The sequence below is a fragment of the Bos javanicus genome, chromosome 3 (genome assembly GCF_032452875.1).
Source record: "Bos javanicus breed banteng chromosome 3, ARS-OSU_banteng_1.0, whole genome shotgun sequence".
Classification (NCBI taxonomy): domain Eukaryota; kingdom Metazoa; phylum Chordata; class Mammalia; order Artiodactyla; family Bovidae; genus Bos; species Bos javanicus.
Genome location: NC_083870.1, coordinates 15,304,466 through 15,326,452, shown reverse-complemented (window position 1 = coordinate 15,326,452; position 21,987 = coordinate 15,304,466). Strand labels below are relative to the sequence as shown.

At 37.7% G+C, this 21,987-nt stretch overlaps 1 protein-coding gene and 1 non-coding gene across 9 annotated transcripts in view; one reads left to right on the top strand and one right to left on the bottom strand.

The window, feature by feature from the left end:
- ASH1L (ASH1 like histone lysine methyltransferase) overlaps window positions 1-21,987 on the bottom strand; it is a 207,980-nt gene that overhangs the window by 137,932 nt on the left and 48,061 nt on the right. For 7 of the 8 annotated variants that reach the window (XM_061412997.1, XM_061412998.1, XM_061413001.1 and 4 more), the window contains one exon: window positions 3,830-8,393. The exons of the other annotated variant lie outside the window; for it this stretch is intronic. In XM_061412997.1, coding sequence (XP_061268981.1) covers window positions 3,830-8,393 — 4,564 coding nt within the window. The remainder of the gene's footprint in view (window positions 1-3,829; window positions 8,394-21,987) is intronic. 8 annotated transcript variants of the gene reach the window in all.
- TRNAQ-CUG (transfer RNA glutamine (anticodon CUG)) lies at window positions 20,765-20,837 on the top strand. The gene has a single exon. It is a non-coding gene; the product is annotated as a tRNA-Gln (tRNA).

Below are 21,987 nucleotides of genomic sequence, written 5' to 3'. Positions count from 1 at the left end.
TAGCAGCTAAACGAAGACTACATGAACACAAACTAAATGCAGTAAACCGTTGAGCAATGTAGTTTTGTTCAGAATGCCCATGCATCCTTTTGGGAACAACTGGTCACAGATATTCCTACAAATGCTTACTGTGTGTTTCCCCCAATCTTAATGCAAAAGAAACAAATAAGAACAATAAACCAGAACCAACTATATCTGGCATCAATTTATATTTATGATATACACTGGGCTTCCATGGTGGCTCAGACCGTAAAGAATCTGTCTGCAATGTGGGAGACTTGGGTTCGATCCCTGGGTCAGGAAGATCCCTTGGAAGAGGGCATGGCAACCCACTCCAGTGTTCTTGCCTGGAGAATTCCATGGACAGAGGAGCCTGGTGGGCTACAATCCATGGGGTCACAAATAGTTGGACATGACTGAGTGACTAACATGTTAACTACATTGAGCAGCTTTAACCCTTCTTTATATCTGCTTCTATAAGGCTACTTTCATCTTTCTTAAAAGTCCTATGTTTACTGTAGTATTTCATTACTTATTGAACAATTTAACACATATTTTTACCTGCTGCTGGTATTTTCCAGAATTATTGCTTTTCTTGGTGCTCTGTTTACAGAGTTTAATAGGTTTTGAGAGTCTGTTCCTAACTGTATTGTTTCCAGACACTCTTTTACCTTTAGTGAATAATATCACCAAAGTTTTTCAAAACCTCAGAGTGAAATGCCCTTATCTCTAGCCCAAACATCTCTCTTGGGCTCCAGAACTAGTTACCCAAATGCCCACTCAGCATCACCATTTGAATTTTATAAAGGCATTTCAAGGTTTATAAATATTAAAAAGCAAACCTGTGCTCTCCCCAAATCCCTCCTCTTTCAGTCTACTCTATATCAGGACAATGCACGAACCTCTCAAACATTCATGAAGAAGTCTGCCAACACCCTTGTCTAAGTATCATTTTATGTAGGCTACTGCAATTGTCCACTGATTGGTTTCCCTGTAACTATTTTTACATTTACAACTCAATGTTCACGCAGAGCTAGAATGATCTTTAAAAATGCAAATCTAAAATCAAAACTTGTTTTTTTTGCTTTGGTTTTTATAAAATCAATATCTTTAACATACACTCTGGCTTTTTTCTTTCACAACTCTCTCACCATTCTGTTTTGTATTCCCTCTCCTACCACAATGAACCTTCTGACCTCTCCCCTACTTTTCCTAATGTCTAAGCTCCTTAACATTTTAAGATCTTCAAATGTGCTCTTCACCCAATCCTCAGCTTAAAAAGCTTGGTGGTTTCATATCCCTTAACAGTAAATTTTCATTCCTGGGCTATAACTAATTACTCCACCTAAAATAGGTACCCCCCCCTCCCCTTATTTACTCTAATGCTGTTACATTAATTGACAGCACTTAAATTAATCATGCCATTATTTGTGTGCTTACCACTCTACAGTTTGTCCTCTCTCACCAAGCTGAAAGTTAATGAGGCAAGGTATCAAGTCTTTACTCTCTACTACATAAGAGTGAGTGAAAGAATGCTAGATGTTTTGCAATTCAATAAATAAATGAATGAATGAATAGATGAATAAGGGGAAATTGTGTTCACCTAGATAACTGCTGTTCATCCTTCATTCAAGTAACAGTCTAGGGTCACTTTCTCAGGGAAGGCTTCCTGAGTTAGGCCCCCATTTCATACTTACAAAGAACCCATATATATGTATGTATGTATGTCTTTGTGTATATTTATAAACTGCTTGTCAAAATTTTTATGACATTTAATTTGTAGCTTTATTACCTATCTCCTCCAATATTAAGTTCAATGAGAACAATGAACCTGTGTGCCCTAATCTCTATTATATTACAACGGTCCACAAAGTAAAATGTGTGGCAGACAGCAGATATTCATTAACTGCTGTTGACTAATTTTTATCAAAAAATATGTTGAATGAACCTAGAGTTCGTGATTTTTTCCCTCTTTATTACACTATTAAAAACTACAGCTTCTCTACCAAGATAGCTTCTATTTTTCAAAAGTTCACAAATAATTAAAATCAGGAACAAAAACTCTTTTCTTTGAGGGGTTTATCATTTCCTCTAATGCACAAGCTTTTAATCTTTTGGAGGAATATTAATTAACATCTGTGTGTTTACTTGGAGAAGGCGATGGCACCCCACTCCAGTACTCTTGCCTGGAAAATTCCATGGACGGAGGAGCCTGGTAGGCTGCAGTCCATGGGGTCGCGAAGAGTCAGACAGGACTGAGCGGACTTCACTTTCACTTTTCACTTTCGTGAATTGGAGAAGGAAATGGCAACCCACTCCAGTGTTCTTGCCTGGAGAATCCCAGGGACGGGGGAGCCTGGTGGGCTGCCGTCCATGGGGTCACACAGAGTCGGACACAGCTGAAGTGACTTAGCAGCAGCAGCAGCAGCAGTGTGTTTACTATGTGCAAATCATTTTAATAAACACTATAATCACACTTACTTCTTCTAATAATAACCCAACTAATTCCATTTTATAGAAGAGATATTGAGGCTTAGAGGGTTTACCTGGAGAATCTGATCAAATGCATGGATTTTTTTCCTGAAAAATACACACAAGCATATATATACATAGGGCTTCCCTGGTGGCTCAGATGGTAAAGAACAGCCTGCAATGCAGGAGACCTGGGTTCAATCCTTGGGCTGGGAAGATCCCCTGGAGAAGGGAATGGCTATCCACTCCAGCATTCTTGCCCGGAGAATCCCACAGACAGAGGAGCCTGGTGGGCTACAGTCCATGGGGTTGCAAAGAGTAAGACATGCCTGAGCAACTAAGCACAGCACACACAGCAGCACATACACATAATTTTACTTACAACATCAGAGGTTTCATGAACTTTCTAGAGTTAATTTATCAGCTGGCAAATTTGAGATCTTTGATAAAGAACTCCTGACTTAGAGATATCTCTACATGAATAGGCAATGCTTCCTCTTTCTTGTTTTCTATATTCTTTTCAATTCTCAAGGCACTTTTTAGAAATTACAAATGCATTATCTAAATTTGCTTCATGTCATTTTATTCAACTAAAGCAGCTTTTCTGAAGATACCTAAAGGTACTCTGAAAAATGAAGTCCTGCTAAATATTGAGTTAAATTTTACAAAGTTGATTATTTTGTTTTCGGCCATACTGCATGGCTTGTTAGTTCCCCAACCAGGGATTGAACCTGGGTCCACAGCAGTGAAAGCATAGAGTCCTAACCACTGGATCCCAGGGAATGCCTGAAAAGTCACAGTTTTGAATGCTTAGATTTTTATTATGAGACGTACAGACTTAACAACATATTCTTCGTATAACACAGAAACACTTATAATTGAATTAGCATATATTAAAAATCCTGCAAAGTTATTAACAGATAGCCACAACACTGTAAATCAATTATACTTAAAAAAAACCCCACAAAAACCAAATAACAGTATATATATTAAAAATCCTGCAAAGCTGTTAACAGAGAGCCACAACATTGTAAAGCCATATCTCCCTAAAGAAACTGTAATGGCCTTTTTGAGCAAGAAAGTAATTTTTCCTGATTTCCAAAAGTTGAGTATTATCTCGTTTTGATAATGATCTCTCTTCTCAAAACTAAAAATTAACTCAAAGACATGCCTTATCTTACTTCTCACATCTACTGAAAACTAAACGGTGGAAGATAACATTTCAAAATACATTTATAAAAACAAAAACACAAAACATTAGAGCTATTCAAAGCTCATGTACATGTACCAGGCAACCAGTAAGCAAAATTCACCATTTCTCTAACACAAACAACTGGCAACAAAATAAACCTCTTACCTGTTAAGGTCTGTACTGCCCTTTCGCTGGAAGGCAGTGGTTCCTTTCTGTGAGGCCGATTTAGTGAAGTGTCCTGTGCAGAAAACAGTCCAGGGCTGTCAGTTAATTTCTTCCGGCCACTGGAGTTAGGGTTTGAAACTCTGCAGCTCCCTATTGCACTTGTGAAAAGGTTTGTATGCTCATCACTGCTGGCTGGATCAGAGTTGGGAGTGAATCCTCCAAGGGATAAACTCGGAGAACTTTCTGAACAGTCAATCTGTAAAGGTGTCTGCAATCCCAAGGCCAATGGACTAGATTCTGAAGGCTCTCGGTGCACCCACTGTTCTTCTCTGTTTATTAAACTTTTTGAAGGAGAGAGATGAGGGCAGGACATATGACACCGGTGCTTTTCCTTATGTTTATATCGCTCTCCAACAGTGTCCTTTCCAAATCGATAGCGCTTCAAAGATTCTAGGACGGATCTGGAAGAGCCAGCGTCCATGGAAACCTGCGGTTGCTCAGAAGAACGATGTTCTCTGTGTTTGTGCCGGTGCCTGTGTTTGTGCTCAACCATCCAACCATAGGCCATCTCAGGAGGGACGCTAGGGTAAGTACTCATGGAAAGGAGGGGAGTCCTGCTGGTTGTAAGAAAGGCCTCCTGTCGAAGTAACTTATGCTTTTTCTTATGGTATTTGGTGGGATTGAGAAGTAAATGGCCAGCATGCATATAGGAAGGAGGTGGAAGTGGAGTGGTGAAAGAAGGGGATGGAGGAGGTGGATAAAGAGTGGGGGGATACCTTCCATAGTAACCTAATCCTATGGGAGCAGCTGTAAGGGGTGAGGGAGAGTAAGGCATGCCGTAAGAAGGATAGAATCCAGTACTAGAGAGAGGAAAACTAAGGCTGTGCATAAAAGGCATTTCAGCCATTGCCTCCCTCATCTTAGGGGGTCTCCCTCTCTTCTTTTTTAAGTCAGGTTTTCGAATGTAGTGCAAAGGGTCTAGGGGGAAAGAAGGATGTGTATAGAAACTATTAAAGTTGATCCGAAAAATAGTTGGAAGGAGGTCTCGGGGAATAAAATGATGACTTCGATGAGTGATTCGAATTTCACTTAGGCGACTTATTAATTCCTCCAGATCTGCAATGAAGTCTGGATCCTGTCTATTTCGGAGTTGGGGGTATTTCTTTTTCCGTTTTCGTTTTTGCCTTTTCATCTTGTCATAGCTGAGGTAATCATGATTCCTGCGCTTACATTTATGTTTATGTTTTTCTTTAAGACTGCTTAGGACTGTAGAGGTTTCAGGGGGAATCAGAGAAACATGCTCAAAAGAATGCCTCCTCTTTTTTTGCCCACAAAATTTCTCTGCCCGGTCTGATGTGCTGTTATTATCTGTTCCAATTCCACTATCACTGGGAATGGTCTCATCACTATGAGATTCACTAATAGGCGAAGGAGTAGCTTCTTTCAGAGATGTGAGTTCACTCAAGTGTGAAGGAGAATTTGGCAACAAAGTAGGAGGAGATAACCGCCTCCTCCCCTTTGAGGCCTTCTTCATTGCAAGAGTCTGAATCATACTGCCCTGTCTGGAGTGTAAATGCAAATATGGCACTGAACTGGGTTCAACAAAGCCTGCATCACTACTTACAGGGCTCTGACCTCCACTAGTCCCAGAAGACTGAGAGCAAATAGGTGATGGAAGAATCTCAGAACTACTAGCAGATGAAGGCAGCAAAGGGGGAAGAATCTGTCCTAATGCCGATCCAGCTGCCTGCTGAGCTGTTTGTTCAAGAACAGCAAGGCTGGTAGGGCTACCAGAAAGAATGCCATTTAAGACAGTTTTTGGTTTTCGACCTCTCCTCTTTCCTATGTAAATGGTTCCTTTCTTGCTGACATTTATCTGTTGGCCCAATTTAGAGCCAAATGTAGCGGCAAGACTTGACACTGTATTATGGAGTTTGGATTGCACTTTCCCTTTATTACTTGATTCTACAGAGCTTGAAAGAATTTGATTCAACAGTTTCTTTCTCTTTAAAGTCTTCATTTTATTTATTTTGCGGATAATTGTTTTCATTAATTGTCCATTGTTTCTCTTGGTAATTTTTTTATCTGGTTCCATCTCAAGGTCACTCATACTACAGACAGTTGGCCTATGACTGTCATCTAGATCATCTGGATCTTGAAGTTGATCCTCACTCTCAAAGAAATCACTGCTACTTCTATGGTTATCACTTTCAGATTCAAGCTTGCTTGGACTTTCAGTGGCAACAAATGGAGCCACCGATAGCACAGGTGGCTTCATCTTGACTGGTGACCTCATTTGCCTCTTGGGTCTGCCTCTCTTTTTTGGAAAAGGAGACACAGACAGACTTTGTTTGAAAGAAGGAATCTCAATTTCCGGCTGTAAAATTGGGGGTTCTTGTTCTTCCTTAGACTGCAAAGAAAAGACTTTGGAAGCAGGAATTTTTAAAGTCCTCTTAGGTGGGCCCTCCAGTTGAGGCATCTCCTTAGACTTAGGTCTTCCTCTTTTGGGCTTATAAATATCAGACAAAAGGTCACTAGAGACACACATACTGGAGGACAGTTTGTGAGTAGCAAAAGACTTATGAGATGGTTTTTCACTATCAGTTAAGAGAGCAAGAGAAGGAGTTGTAGATTTGCTCAACTTTGGCAATCGGCGTTTAAGGAAATCATGATCTACAAATGAAGATGGTCCAATGTTTTTCATGAACTTTGCTGGCTCGGAATTACTATTTGATAGTGAACTACACGTAACATTTTTAAAAAGCTCTGATCTTTCTAATTCTAGCCCTTTTGGAGACCGGCATGTGCTTCTTGCCACCACTTTAGTCCACCGAGGTTTTCTTCCTTTCCTTTTTTTTAAGGGTTTGGACTGCAAAGTAGTGCTTAGGCTTTCAGCAACTTGGCAGTGTTTGTCAGATGCAGATACTGCACCAAGTTTTAGAAAGGGCTTGTTACTAAATAAACTAGTGAAGTTAACAACTGAAGGGGTAATTGTATGAATACTGGATTCAGAAGTCAAACTTGGCTTTTTTCCCAGAGAAGAGTTTATTCTTGAAATATCTATATGTGTAGTTTTAGAATCATTTAGCTCTTTATCAATCCCTTTACATTCAATATTCATGCTATGACCCATAGACCTATGACCAATGTTCAAATGTGTACTTTCAGAAGTAAATTGATTCTTTCCAACAGATTCAGAAATTTCTTCCATTAGTTCTGTGGTAGGACTTAAAAGTAATGGATTAGGAGTCATCTGTGAAGAAGTTTCAGGGGGACTTCTGGATAAAGGATTAACAGATACAGTAGGTGATGGGGAAGGGAGATTGCTTTCTCCTACTGCACTAAAAGGGGATTTTGCTGTAGATGCATCAGAAGCAACTCCCATTTGAAAGTCTGGAGAAGTGCAATATACAGGAGGTTGCTTTTCATGCTTTGAGGTTTCATAAGACCCCCTTTCACTGGATGAGAAACTGTCTTGCTGAATACATGTTCCTTCATTAAACATTTCTTTCTCCAAATTAATGATTTCCTTTCGAACTGAGAACTTTTCCAATATGCTTTCTTTACTCTGCCGTGTGACATTCTTCTCAAAAGTTTTGCTGGTGGCACCGTCTTTCAGGGATTCAGAAAGGTCCTGACTTTCATGACTAATGATGTTTGTACTACAAGAAGCCTTAAGTGGTTCCTGAGTGGGGAGCAGAGCTTCCGCTTTAAGGTTTATGGCATCTTTATTGACCAATCCTGTCATAGGACAACTCACTAGTTTCTTTCCAATGTCCTTATTAACTAATCCCATTGTTGAATTTGCTACAATCTTCTTTGCACAGTCCTTGGCTACCAGGCCAACAGTTGAACCCAATTTCTTTCCCAAGTCTTTATTAACTAGTCCAACCACAGTGCCAAGTCCTAGTTTCTTCCCAGGTTCCTTATTCACTAAACCTGGAACAATACCAATTCCTAGCTTCTTTCCTGTATCTTTGCTCAGCAGTCCTACTGTAGTGATAGCCCCTGGCTTTTTGCCTAAGTCTTTATTAATGAATACCGTTGTAGTGCCAGTTCCTAGTTTTTTTACAGAGTCCTTATTGACCAATCCTACTGTTGCATTAAACACTGGCTTTTTCCCAGGATCTTTAGTTACCAACCCAACCGCTGTGCTGATAGTTGGTTTTTTTATTAAGTCTTTATGTATTATTCCAGCTACAGAGCCAACACCTGCTTTCCTGATCAAATCCTTGCTAACCAATCCTGCAGTAGTGCCAGTTGCTAACTTCTTCGGTTTTGTCTTGGAAGACTTGGAGGGAGGACAAGTTGCAATGAGCTGTGCCAACTTTTCCGTTACGCTTGTTCCTCCATTAAGTAATGCCCTGTCCTTTAAATCAGGATCCCGGCTACCAACAAGAGTAGATGATGTTGCATTAATGTAATCTGTCATTTCTGAGTGTACTGGAGAAAGCTTCTTAGACAAAGGATTGTTTTCTCCCTGTGAATGAAGATGGATGGTTTCTTCAGACTGGCATTCAATGGCTGCAACATCACCTGATTTCTTGTACAACTTTGAAGGATCCTAAAATTTGAATAAGAAAAGGGTTTCAGAGAGAGTAAACCTTATATACCATTTTAGTTTAGCATTACAATAGAACTAGATGATCACATATCAGATATAAGATACGCAGTAGTGCTTTTTTAAAAAAACCTACCTAACTAGTGTTACACTAATGTCACAGTATGTTAGTTCCTCTACTACTGTATCAGAGGCTATCAAGATGCAGTCTTTCTTGACTTTCAACCACATGAACATTTATACTACCAGAAATATCCCTGATATTTTTTTACATTATTTTAAAAAGGCAAATTCCCAGTCTACTTTCACCTAACTTTAGATGGACTAAATATACATTACTATATTAATTACTGTTTTTGAAAAGATAAATAGTTAGCTACAATATCCCATGGTCCTCATTCAAAACAATGTTTCACTGCTTATCTCTTTAATTGATTTGAATTATTCCAAACCAATACAGGTCAATCTCTGACTTAACTTTCACTCCTTTAACACATTCTTTATTATAATCTTGAAAAAACAGTCGAGTTTTCTCTTCATGTGAGAAGACAAGACAATATATTCATATTTTCTTTAGAATGTGTTTTATATAAAATCTTAAGTCATAATATAAATTGCTATAAAAGTCATGAACCCTCACTATATACTTTACAAATGAATTTATAATTTCACACAACAGTATGCTTTACTTTTGGACAACAAAGATTATTTTCTTCATGTTTCAGCAAAGATTTTTTAGAATTGAGGTATAACTGACAAATGAAAGACTTGAACAAAGGTAAAGACATACTGCGTGTGTGGATAGGAAGACATAAAGATGACAATTTGCCCTAAGCAAATTTATGGATTTAATATGATCCTCATAAAAACACCAACAAGAGTCTCTCAGGAATAAGAAAAGTTACTAACATTCATTAGGAAAAATATATAAGCAAGAATACTAGCAAAATCTAAAAAGAAGGGGATAACTGTATCAAATGTTAACTTTTAAAGCCTCTATCACAAAAATAGTGTAGTGCACGAAAAGACAAAGGATCCAATGGACCAGGATAGAAAACTCAAAACCAAATCCATGCATACACGGAAAAGTGGTGTATATAAAATGGTATAATCCCTACAAAATAGAAATTGGCAATAGCTAGAAAAGTACCACACATGCATTAATTCCTTTGCCCACTTTTAGGTCAGAAGACACACTGGCACACCCAAGACACACTGGCAAAAATCTAATGTTTGCAAAAGGCTAAACATGTAACACTATTTTAATAGCAAAATCTGAAAATAAATCTAAATAATTACCTACAGGGGACTGGCTAAATAAATCAAAATATATTATACAATGGAGTGTCAAAAAACTGGGGGAAAAAAAGGAAATATCGATACACTGCTATGCAATGATCTAGAGTATGTATTATTAAAGGGAAAAACAACAATTTCAACAGTTGTTATAACAATACCTTCTGTATAAGACAGGGATAAAGGAATGTGGCTATATTAATACGTACATATCTGGTTAAACATGGAAGAATAAACTAAAATGTAATGAAAACAGTAATCTATGAGGGAAGAAACAAAATATGACCAATATTTGACTGACTCAGAATTAAGAGAACTATCTCTTGTTTTGGACTGGACTCTCATAATTTTGCCCAAAAGGAAAAGGGCTTTGTTGACAGTCTCATATACAACTGAATTATATTAAGCTTGTAATTAAAGAAGCACATTTTATTTCCATCTTATTAAAAAAACAATATTCCCATTTTGCACTTTTACAGTTACTTTTCAAAACTTAAAAATTAAAGCCTTAAAAAAAGGCTTTACTAAGTATTTTAAAATATATTTATATCTGAAAATGTTATAACTTACCTTAAAAAATCTGTTATGAACAAACTATGACTATGTACCATAGTATAGATACTGTTCACAAACAAGACTGAAAGAATATAGAGTAAGAATAAAATTACGTACTGTATAACTCTATTTATACTGAATATTAAGTTCACAAAGAGGTACAACTAATTATGATAATAAAAGTCAGGAAAATGATTACCCCTCCTGTGCGGTAGTAATGAGAAAAAAGCATAGATCTTAGTGGGTGCTGGTAAAGTTTTGTTAAACTAAATATTCATTACAAGGGGTGGCTGAATTTGTGAAAATTCAGAGTTGTTACACTTATATTTATGTTACACTTCATCAAGATATTTTTAAAATTCTGCCTAAAAGAAAAGTAAAAAAAAATCTGGTTCCTGTAAACTCCTAAAAGACTATATTGAAATCTGGTTTTTCACCTTTGTCAGAAATAAATGTCTCAGATTAATTAAAATCATCCTAAACTAGTTAGTATTCCACATTAACTATTAGTAAATGGTCTATGACTAAAGAAGGGAAAAATAAAAATAAAACAGAAAACACAGATAATTTGGTTTCAAAGAGTTTTTTCTTCCAAATACTGACACTGAATAAACTGAGTTAAAGAGAATAATATGTTGAAAACTACATTTGGTACTGGTGGTACTACTCTCTTACAATTCTAAGAATCTCTTAAAATGACAACTAAGGGTAAGAGGTATCAATTTTAAGAGTATATTATTTTCCAATGAAAAGGATACTGTATCAAAACATCATTTCCAGCATACAATTTTTTTCAACTTGAAAACAAAGATAAAAGTATTCTCACTAGAAAAGGGAAGGTATAAATACTATCATCCATAGATAAACAATTTTACATTTCAGATACTTCATGATATACTCAAATAAACACATGTACATTCTTTCTTTAAAATGGGGCCAAAATGATTGTGGCTTCATATCCCATGGAATAATACAAGGAAGATGCCTTTTTATGTAAATAAATCAAGAGTGAGTCTATCAATTTAATGGTTTCATAATAGCTCAAAATTAATAAAATCAAACTCACACTGGCTACTTTTTAAACAATTTTTGGCTATTTATTTTTTAATTTAAATTCTTCTCCTAACAGTTCCTCCCCCACAAAAAAAAAGATTTATTTATCTATGGCTGCGCTAAGGTCTTCGTTGCCTCATGTGAGCACTCTCTAGTTGCAGTAAGCGAGGCCTACTCTTTACTGCAGTGCACAGGCTTCTCACCGAGGTAAGTTCTCTTGCTGTGGAGCACAGGCTCTAGGAGCTCAGGCTCAGCAGTTGTGGCTTGCAGGCTATATACACTGGCTCAATAGTTGTGGCACAAGGGCTTCACTGCTCCACGGCATGGGGGAATCTTTCCAGATCAAGGAAAGAATCTTCGTCTGCTGCATTGGCAAGCAGATTCTCAACCACTAGACCACCAGGAAAGTCCTTGCCTATCTGTTATTGTACTATGATGATGAACATCTAATTATATAAATCTCTGCCTATTCATCCAATTATTTCCTTCAGATCAACTTCTAAAAGTGGAACTGCTTGGTTGAAGGGTGTATCTGTTGTTGCTGTTCAGTTGCTCAGTTGTTTCCAACTCTTTGCAACCCCATGGACTGCAGCACACCAGGCTTCGCTGTCTTTCACCATCTCCCGGAGCTTGCTCAAACTGATGTCCATTGAGCTGGTGACGTCATCCAACCATTTCGTCCTGTGTTGTCCCCTTCTCCTCCTGCCTTCTATCTTTCCCACCATCAGGGTCTATTCTGATGAGTCCGCTCTTCACATTAGGTGGCCAAAGTATTGGGAGCTTCAGCTTCAGCATCAGTCCCTCCAATGAATATTCAGGACTGATTTCCTTTAGAATGGACTGGTTGATCTCCTTGCAGTCCAAGGGACTCTCAAGTCTTCTCCAACACCACAGTTCAAAAGCATCAATTCTTTGGTGCTCAGCCTTCTTTATGGTCCATCTCTCACATCCATACAAGACTACTGGAAAAACCACAGCTTTGACTAGATGTGCCTTTGTCGGCCAAGTAATGTCTCTGCTTTTTAATATGCTGTCTAGGTTTGTCATAGCAAAAGATACACACAATTAGTAATTATACAAATAGGACAGCTCTGTATCAAGATTTTTTTTTAATGGAAAAAAGTTTATTATAAAAATTCAGAGTATTATAAACACTGCATCTGTAACCCAAGATAATATCTTATGACTTATGATATTCTTTATGGCAGAACCAGTAATAAATGACAACCTTGCTTCTGACAATTCTGAAATTAAACATCAGACTAACAGTATTCATGTCAATCTTAACGTTCCCAAACCTTGACAATTAGGTGATTTGGTTATATCTATCTCCAGAAAACAATATTCTCTCATTTACTCTTCCAATAAACTCACTGAGTTTTCATTTCAAATGTCATTACATTAATTACTATTTGGTTCATTTCAAATCCATTTCTTATTGTCCTGTTTTTATCAATAGGTTGTCTTTTTGCCCAAAAAACCATTTCAAAATCTTTCAGATGGTTTCAATATTTCCACCTCTTTGGTTTTGAGGTCTATACTCATCTATTGACTCTATTTTTTTTTTTCTACTTTTTGGTTTGTATTCTTATATTGCTTGTAATATTTTCACATTAAGCTATGTGAGTTTTCTTTTTGTGAAATGTCAATGTGCTGAATGTAAAGAAAATATTTTTTTACTCCCATTATCAGTGTTTAAGGTTTCACAACCTGTTTAAGATACACTTTTGAGGCATTTCTATTTACATTTCACTTACTGACTGGTATTCTGAATGAGGCATTTTTTGGAATGTGATTTTGTAGTCCTTGTATATTTTCTCAGCAGTGTAACAGCTGTTGAAGGTCTTGACCTATGTCATTTTTCTAAATTGTGGAGTTTATAATTTCTTATTTAGAAGAGCTGGAGAAGGAAATGGTAACCCACTCCAGTATTCTTGCCTGGAGAATCCCATGGACAGAGGAGCCTGGTGGGCTGCAGTCCTTGGGGTCGCAGAGAGTTGGGACATGACTGAGCAACTAAGCACAGCACATTTTGAAGAGCCTTCAATATTCTTGAAATAGTAGTTGTTTCTCTGATGTTGCACATTTCTCTCTCAGTTTACTGGCTATCTTCCTGCTTCCTATTGTTTTTCTTAAAAAGAAGTTCAATGCATTCAAAAACATATGAAAAACTGTACTACCACACAATCTGTCATTTGATCCAAACAACAAACATATGATGTGGTTAATGTAATTATCCTCATTAAATTTATTTACTTTTAAACAAGGGAATATAGTTTAGAAACTAGGTCACCTGACCAAAGTCACTTAATCATTAAGTTATTCAAATATGCTTTAAACATAGTCTGATTTCAGAGCTAAAGCTCTTAACCATTTTACTGGATTAAATAGTCTCTTTAGCTTTATAGTTTGGTTTTCATAGCATAACTGAAACGATCACATCCTCCTATTGATGACAATCTTCACATTTTCAATGAATGTTTTTGTGGTCTCATTCTTACTTTTAAAATACTTATCTATTTTGGATTTTTAAAACATAATCTACAGTAGAGAAACAACTTTTACCTGAAAAGGTTTTGTCTATTGTTCTAACAGTTTTTCCATTTCTCATTTCATATTCACTGGCTTAAAATACATATATCACATATTTTTATTTATATTTAGGTCTAAGCTCTCCATTTTGCTTCTTTTACATTTATGTTCTGGAGAAGGAAATGGCAACCCACTCCAGTACTCTTACCTGGAAAATCCCATGGACAGAGGAGCCTGGTGGGCTACAGGCCATGAGGTCGCAAAGAGTCAGACATGACTGAGTGATTTCACTTTCACATTTATGTTTATTCCTGAGCCATTAATACAATAATATGTTGACACTATAACTTTATAATATGTTTTAATACTTAAAAAAAATTTGACTTTTTGTAATCCTATAGGAATTCCTTGATTATTTATAACATTATTGAGATATAATTCACATAACGTAAAACTTACCCTTTCTGAGCACAAATTCAAGTTTTTGATATATTCACAGAATTGTACAGCCATAACCATTACTTTTTAGAACATTTTCATAAGTCTTCCTGGTTATTTCTGCGTATGTATACTTCTAGATGACCTTGAAGTTCATATAAAATACTGAAAAACTCCCAAGTACCATTAATTTTATATATTAAAATAGGAAAAAAGATATCTCAACATTAACTTTGGCTCCACAATAACTAAAGTAAATTTATCTATTTAGTCAAGCTTATTGGTGTTACTAGATACCGGTAATTTTATTCATACAGCTCCTAAACACTTGCTGTCAAGTTTCCTTCTGAATATTTTATAAACAATGTTATTTCTTTGAATAAATTTTTTGTTACATTTCTTAACTCTGCTGCTGCCGCTAAGTCGCTTCAGTCGTGTCTGACTCTGTGCGACCCCATAGACGGCAGCCCACCAGGCTCCCCCGTCCCTGGGACTCTCCAGGCAAGAACACTGGAGTGGATTGCCATTTCCTTCTCCAATGCACGAAAAGTGAAAAGTCAAAGTGAAGTCGCTCAATAGTGTCCGACTCTTAGCGACCCCATGAACTGTGTCCCACCAGGGTCCTCCATCCATGGGATTTTCCAGGCTAGAGTACTGGAGTGGGTGCCATTTGCCTTCTCCGTTCTTAACTCTAAACTGATGGTATTCAAAAACACTACTGATTTTATCTACTTTATAATCTTGAACTCTTGTTTCATCAGTAATTAATTTTTTCAACAAATAGTTTTAAAGTACCTTCTGTTTAAATGCTAGGAATAACAGCAACAAAAAAAAATTTCCCTTCAACACAGAAATTTCATTCTAATGCATGAGGAATGGCAAGAGGCAATAAAAAGGTAAAACATTGAGAATATCAGATAGTGAAATGTGCTATGGAGAAAACCAGAGCATAAAAGAAGACAAAAGACTAAGGTTGGAAAGGATCTGCAATATTAAACCAGTTGTTCCATGTAAGGTCTGAACTGTTGCTTCTTGACCTGCGTATGGGTTTCCCAGGAGACAGAATAAGGTGGTCTGGTATTCCTATGTCTTTTAAGAATTTTCCACAGTTTGTTGTGATCCACACAGTCAAAGGCTTTGGTGTAGTCAATGAAGCAGAAGTAGATGCTTTTCTGGAATTCTCTTGCTTTTTCTATGATCTAATGGATGTTGGAAATATGATCTCTGGTTCCTCTGCCTTTTCTAAATCCAGCTTATACATCTGGAAGTTCTCGGTTCACATACTGTTGAAGCCTAGCTTGAAAGACTTTGAGCATTGCCTTGCTAGCATGTGAAGTGAGTTCAATTGTGCGGTAGTTTGAACATTCTTTGGCATTGCCCTTTTTTGGCGCCTGGAATGAAAACTGACCTTTTCCAGTTCTGTGGCCACTGCTGAGTTTTTCCAAATTTGCTGGCATACTGAGTGCAGCACTTTAACAGCATCAGCTTTAAGGATTATTCTGAAATAGCTCAGCTAGAATTTCATCACTTCCACTAGCTTTGGTCAGAGTTGCTTCCTTGGCCACTTAACTTCGCACTCCAAGATGCCTGGCTCTAGTTGAGTGATCACACCATCATGGTTATCTGGGTCATTAAGATCTTTTTTATATAGTTCTTCTATGTATTCTTGCCACCTCTTCATAATATCTTCTGCTTCTGTTAGGTCCTTACTGTTTCTGTCCTTTATTGTGCCCATCCTTGCATGAAATGTTCCCTTGGTATTTCTAACTTTATTGAAGAGATCTCCAGTCTTCCTCACTCTATTGTTTTCCTCTGTTTCTCACCATTGATCACGCAGGACAGCTTTATCTCTCCTTGTTATTCTTTGAACTCTGCATTCAGATTAGTATATATTTCCTTTTCTCCTTAGCCTTCAATATTTGCTGACATTATTAGCAGTGATTAAATCAGCATTCTCTTCCTGTTGCTGCCTCATTATCCAATTAGACATACATACATAATTTTTTTACTACACCAGTTTTTTACAGTATCAGTTTTAACAACTGACACTGTCTGACTCCTACTATATTAAATGAAGAGATCAGTATATACTTAAATGACTTTCATTTTCTCTCTCATTTCTACATTGTTTGTAGAAATTCACCATTCCCTGGTGACTCAGCTGGTAAAGAATTTATCTGCAATGTGGAAGACCTGGGTTCAATCCCTGGGTTGGGAAGATCCCCTGAAGGAGGGCATGGCAACCCACTGCAATATTCTTGCCTGGAGAATCCCCATGGACAGAAGAGCCTGGCAGACTACAGTCCATGGGATCGCAAAGAGTTGGATACAACTGAGCAACTAAGCATGTTACATTTCTTTGTGGCTAACAAAAAGACTGAAGGTTGCTTTCTAAAATTTCCTGAAGAAAGAGGTGCTCAAAAATGTCTGTCATTATCATTTTGGTATAGATGAAACTATCCAGTTTGAGGACATTATGGATTTTGTCCCACTGTTCTTTGGTTCTGGATTTTGATGTTTGAGAACATCTTGAATTTTCTCCTCAGGAGGTAATTTGATCCTTTCACCTGGTTCACAAAGAGGTTCTTTGCTTTATGTTAAAGTTTAAAATTTCTGCCTTCTTCTTTTAAGGTATCAGTTACACATTTTTGTATTTCTTCTTTTTTTCATAAATATCACACTCCCAACGTTTTGAGTCTTGTTCATTTCCATTTTATTCTTCCTTTCCCACCGTATTACATGTGATGCTTCTAATTTCACTTTTACACAACTGATACTTTTCTTCTTCTATTTGTCTCCTTGGGTGCTTTTACGCGTTTCTGTTTCCCAAGCTCATGGACTGTTGTTTCACCCTTCATCCCTTTCATGAGGTGAATGATGGTGGTTGTTTACTTGCTAAGTTGTGTCTGATTCTTTGCAACCCCATGATTCGTAGCTGGAGTCCATCAGGCTCCTCTGTACATGGGATCTTCCAGTTAAGAATACTGGGTTACCATTTCCTTCTCTAGGGGATCTTTCCAACCCAGGGATCAAATCTGTGTCCCCTGCTTGGCAGGCGGATCCTTTACCACGAGCCATCTCGGAAGCCCACAGTGGCATTTTCTCAATGTTATTTTCTGGTTTATTATTCTCTCCACAGCTGTGTCTAAATTAGCTGCTTAAATTATTCACTGAGTTTTAAACATCAATGAATGCATTTTTCATCAAGAAAATACAGTTTTTCATATCTAGAAAATATATGACATTGGCTTCTTTTTGAAAATCTGCCTGGTCATTTTTTAAAGGCTTATTCTTCTTTAAGTCTTAAATCACTTCAAATAAACTTACTTTATATTCTTTATCCAACAAATATATTATTTGAAGTTCCTGCAAAATTTAATCCTGCTGTTAGTTGTGTCTACTTCCTGTTGCTTTTCATGATCAATAACTTTCTTGTTTTTTCATTTCCAATTCTGAGCCCTTCTTAAGAGCTGGGTCACTGAGGATACAGACCTTGAAGAATCCCAGTCCTAACTTCCCACCTTGAATGGGGTTAGAATAAATTATAGGTAAATTTTTAGTTCTTCTCTATCTTGAGGTAATCTTTCTGGGAGAAAGGCATTAATAACAAGATATATATATAAAGGAAAAGACTCAGATGTAGTTTAAAAAAATAAAACAAAACAAAAAAGTCCTCCAATATCTCAAAATAAAACACAAGCAAATATATGGGCAGACAATTCAAAGAGAACTGATTAGTAGAACAAGAAAAAAATGTTCAAAATCACTAGTAAAAGAAAGTATATGTGTTTTTTACATCAGGGATTTCATATTTTGCCATTATTATGAGTGACTGCCAAGAAGTACAAGAGAATTAAAAAAAATAAATGAGACCTCTATAAATATATCCACAGAATCTAATTAAAGGGTAACCTACAAACAGGGAGACATGAAAAAAAATTATAAAAATAATTTAAACTATCTCATTTTAAAAGATATCACGGGGACGTCCCTGGTGTTCCAGTGGTTAAGACTTCACTCTTGCAGCACTGTAGGGGGCATGGGGCTGATCTTTGGTCCAGGAGCTAAGATGCCACATGCCACATGGTTCAGTCAATAAATAAATAAACAAAAGATCATGAATTAATACTTCAATAATCATATAAGAGAATAAGAATTGCACTTATGTCATAATTCTAGTCTTTCTAAAATTTTAGTACACTAAGCTAAACAACATTAAACATATTAATACTAGCCTTTAAGTGAAATATTTCTCTTAGCAATCCTTGAATCTTTCAAGAAAATTTCTCTTTGGGAACTCTTGACATTGTGTGAAAATTAATTAAAGAAAAATGTCTATGTAGGTCGAAATTTCATGAGAGAAACTCCAAAATAAATCACCTTTATTCATTATAATTCAACTTTAATCTGGACATAGTAAATAGTATAAAAAAGAAGAAAATGTTAGAGGAGAACAAAATACCTAAAACAAGGGTTATTCTCATTCCATTAAAAAAAAAAAAAAGCCTTACAATGTCTTTATGGGGATTTCACCGGTGGTCCAGTTGGCTAAGACTTTGTGTTCCCAATGCAGGGGCCTGGGTTCCATCACTTGTCAGGGAACTATCCCATATGCCTCAACTAGAAAAAAAATCCTGCATGCTGCAATTAAAGAAGACCCTGCATGCTGCAGTAAGAAGACCCTGTGCAGCCAATAAATATTTTTTTAACCTTAAAAAAAATTGTCTTTATGGAAAAGATTCATGAGTCCTAATATTTGACTTCCCTGGTGGCTCAGATGGTAAAGCATCTGCCTACAATGTGGGAGACCTGGGTTCAATCCCTGGGTCAGGAAGATCCTCTGGAGAAGGAAATGGCAAACCACTCCAATACTCTTGCCTGGAAAATCCCACGGACGGAGGAGCACGGTAGGCTCCTACAGGCCATGGGATCGGAGAGTCGGACACAACTGAGCGACTTCAATCACTCACTCATATCTGAATAAGCTTTCTGAAGTGCTTCTACAAACTGCCAATAACCTATAAGTTGATGACAAAAAAATTTTTGAGATTTGCTCAGTTCCTTTTGAGAAAACATTTTCTTGAAATATTTGTTCCTAAAATCTCACTCTGCTCAGAACAAAATGTTAATGACATAATTAAATATGCTACTTCTGTATCTCACACATCAGACATAAATACTTGACAGCACAGGATGATAAAATTAAAATTCTGTTTTGATCACTGAATGAAAGATATCTGTAACGCACAAACTATAACAACAGAATCTCAAAAAAAAAATTGTACAAAATTCCATAGACTATAAACTGGGACTTCTCTGGTGGTTCAGGGGACTTCACAGGGACATCAAAAAAAGGAAAAGACAGTTTAAATTATTATTTAATTGGTACTTACAACAAACAAACATAGTAAAGGTTATGTGCTCATAACTTAAGATTTTGGAACCAAGAATAGGATGTTTTGTTCAAATCCTCAAGGTGTGTTCAGAGGATTACAGCACAGAATTTCAGTAACAGAACTAGTATCTAAACAGAAATACAGTAGGCTATTTTCATCATTCTTGCTATACTAAGAGATTCTGAAATTAACTTGTCATGTACTTAATGAAACAGGAAAGGATAGCCTTATTACATGTTAAAAAAACAGCACTTGAACAAAGGAAAGCTTTAAAGTTACACTCTATAGATAACAATATCAACACAGGAAAATTTATTCAAAGTAGTTTACTGGAATCCACTAAAACAGTAACGTGCCTTAGGAGTTTATATATTCGTCTTTTACATGATATGTGCCAGGAAGATCCTCCTATCATCCCAGTACATGGCAGATTTTGAAACTACTCTGTATGCAATGAAAGCTGAGATATAAATGGAAATTCACAATTTTATCTTCTTACAAACTAATTATACACACTTCTGGGCTTTCCAGGTGGCTCAGTGGGTGAAGAATCTGCCTTAATGTAGGAGATGCAGGTTCAATGCCCAGACCAGGAAGATCCCCTGGAGGAGGGCACAGCAACCCACTCCAGTATTCTGCCTGGAGAATCCCATGGACAGAGGACCCTGGTGGGATACAGTCCATGGAGTCGCAAAGCATTGGACATGACAGAATCAACTGAGCACGCATGCATACACACCCCTATTACAATGTTTGTTGATCAGAGTTATAGAGGGACTTCCCTGGTAGTCTGGGCTTTCCTGATAGCTCAGTTGGTAAAGAACCTGCCTGCAGTGCAGGAGATCTTGGTTTGATTCCTGGGTGGGGAAAATCCACTAGAGAAGGGCTAGGCTACCCACTCCAGTATTCTTGGGCTTCCCTCGTGGCTCAGCTGGTAAAGAATCCGCCTGCAATGTGTGGGACCTGGGTTCGATCCCTGGGGTGGCAAGAGCCCCTGGGGGAGAGAACGGCTACCCACCCCAGTATTCTGGCCTCAAGAATTCCATGGACTGTATAGTCCATGGGGTCGCAAAGAATCAGAAACAATTGAGCGACTTTCACTTTTCCCTGGTAGTCCAGTGGATAAGACCCTGTGCTCTGAATGTAGGGGGTCCAGGTTCGATCCCTGGTCAGGGAACTAGATCCCACATGCCACAACTAAGACCTGGAGCAGCCTAAATAAATAAATGAAATATATATTTAAAAAAAATCAAATAGGGTTTAAAAAAAAAGATTTACGGAGAAGTATGGAGGTTAACATTCTACCCCAACAACATGTGAAAAGTTAAATGGAAAGAATAAACAATTATATCCATAATAGACGTGAGGTCAGAGAGTAAACTTCAGGCCCCAAAACTGAAGTGACTGATGGAGAATCATTTACCAGAGCAGAAACCCTGGTGGAACGAGTGAGTGCTAGGGTAGGGAAACCTCAACTTTAAAGTGATAAACTGCTGGAGGCTCAATGTAGACTAGTTTGAGAGTTGAAAACTCCAGGAGAACTCAATTACTGTGATTCCCACAAACTTTTATGAGTTTTATCTTCTGGATCTCCACTAGGTTGGCACAATGAGAAAAATTCCCTCTTAAATTCTTGCAGAGGGGGAAAGGAACCATTTTGAAATATGCCAGATCATTCTGTTTCTAACAAGGTCTGCCCTCAGGAGAAACTATTAACCAGAGCTTAACCTGCTGGGATTTATCAAAGCCTAATCGATCTGGTCGGAGAAGGCAATGGCACCCCACTCTAGTACTCTTGCCTGGCAAATCCCATGGACGGAGGAGCCTGGTAGGCTGCAGTCCATGGGGTTGCTAAGAGTCGGACACGACTGAGTGACTTCACTTTCACTTTTCACTTTCATGCATTGGAGAAGGGAATGGCAACCCACTCCAGTGTTCTTGCCTGGAGAATCCCAGGGACGGGGGAGCCTGATGGGCTGCTGTCTATGGGGTCGCACAGAGTTGGACACGACTGAAGCGACTTAGCAGAAGCAGCAATTGATCTGGTGGGAGGAAATACCCAACTCTAGTCCACTCTAGCCATCCTGTTCTACCTAAGAGGGGAGGGGGCACCCAGAACTATTTGGGTTTTTTGTTTTAAATATTTGTCTGCATCGGGTCTTAGCTGCAGCATGTGGGGTCTTCACTGTATCATGCAGGATCTTCCATTGCTTTGCACAGATTCTCTAGTTGTGGCACTCAGGTTCCAGAGCTTGTGGGCTCTTCAGCTGCTCTGCAGCATGTGGGATCTTAGTTCCCCAATCAGGGATTGAAGCCGTGTCCCCTCT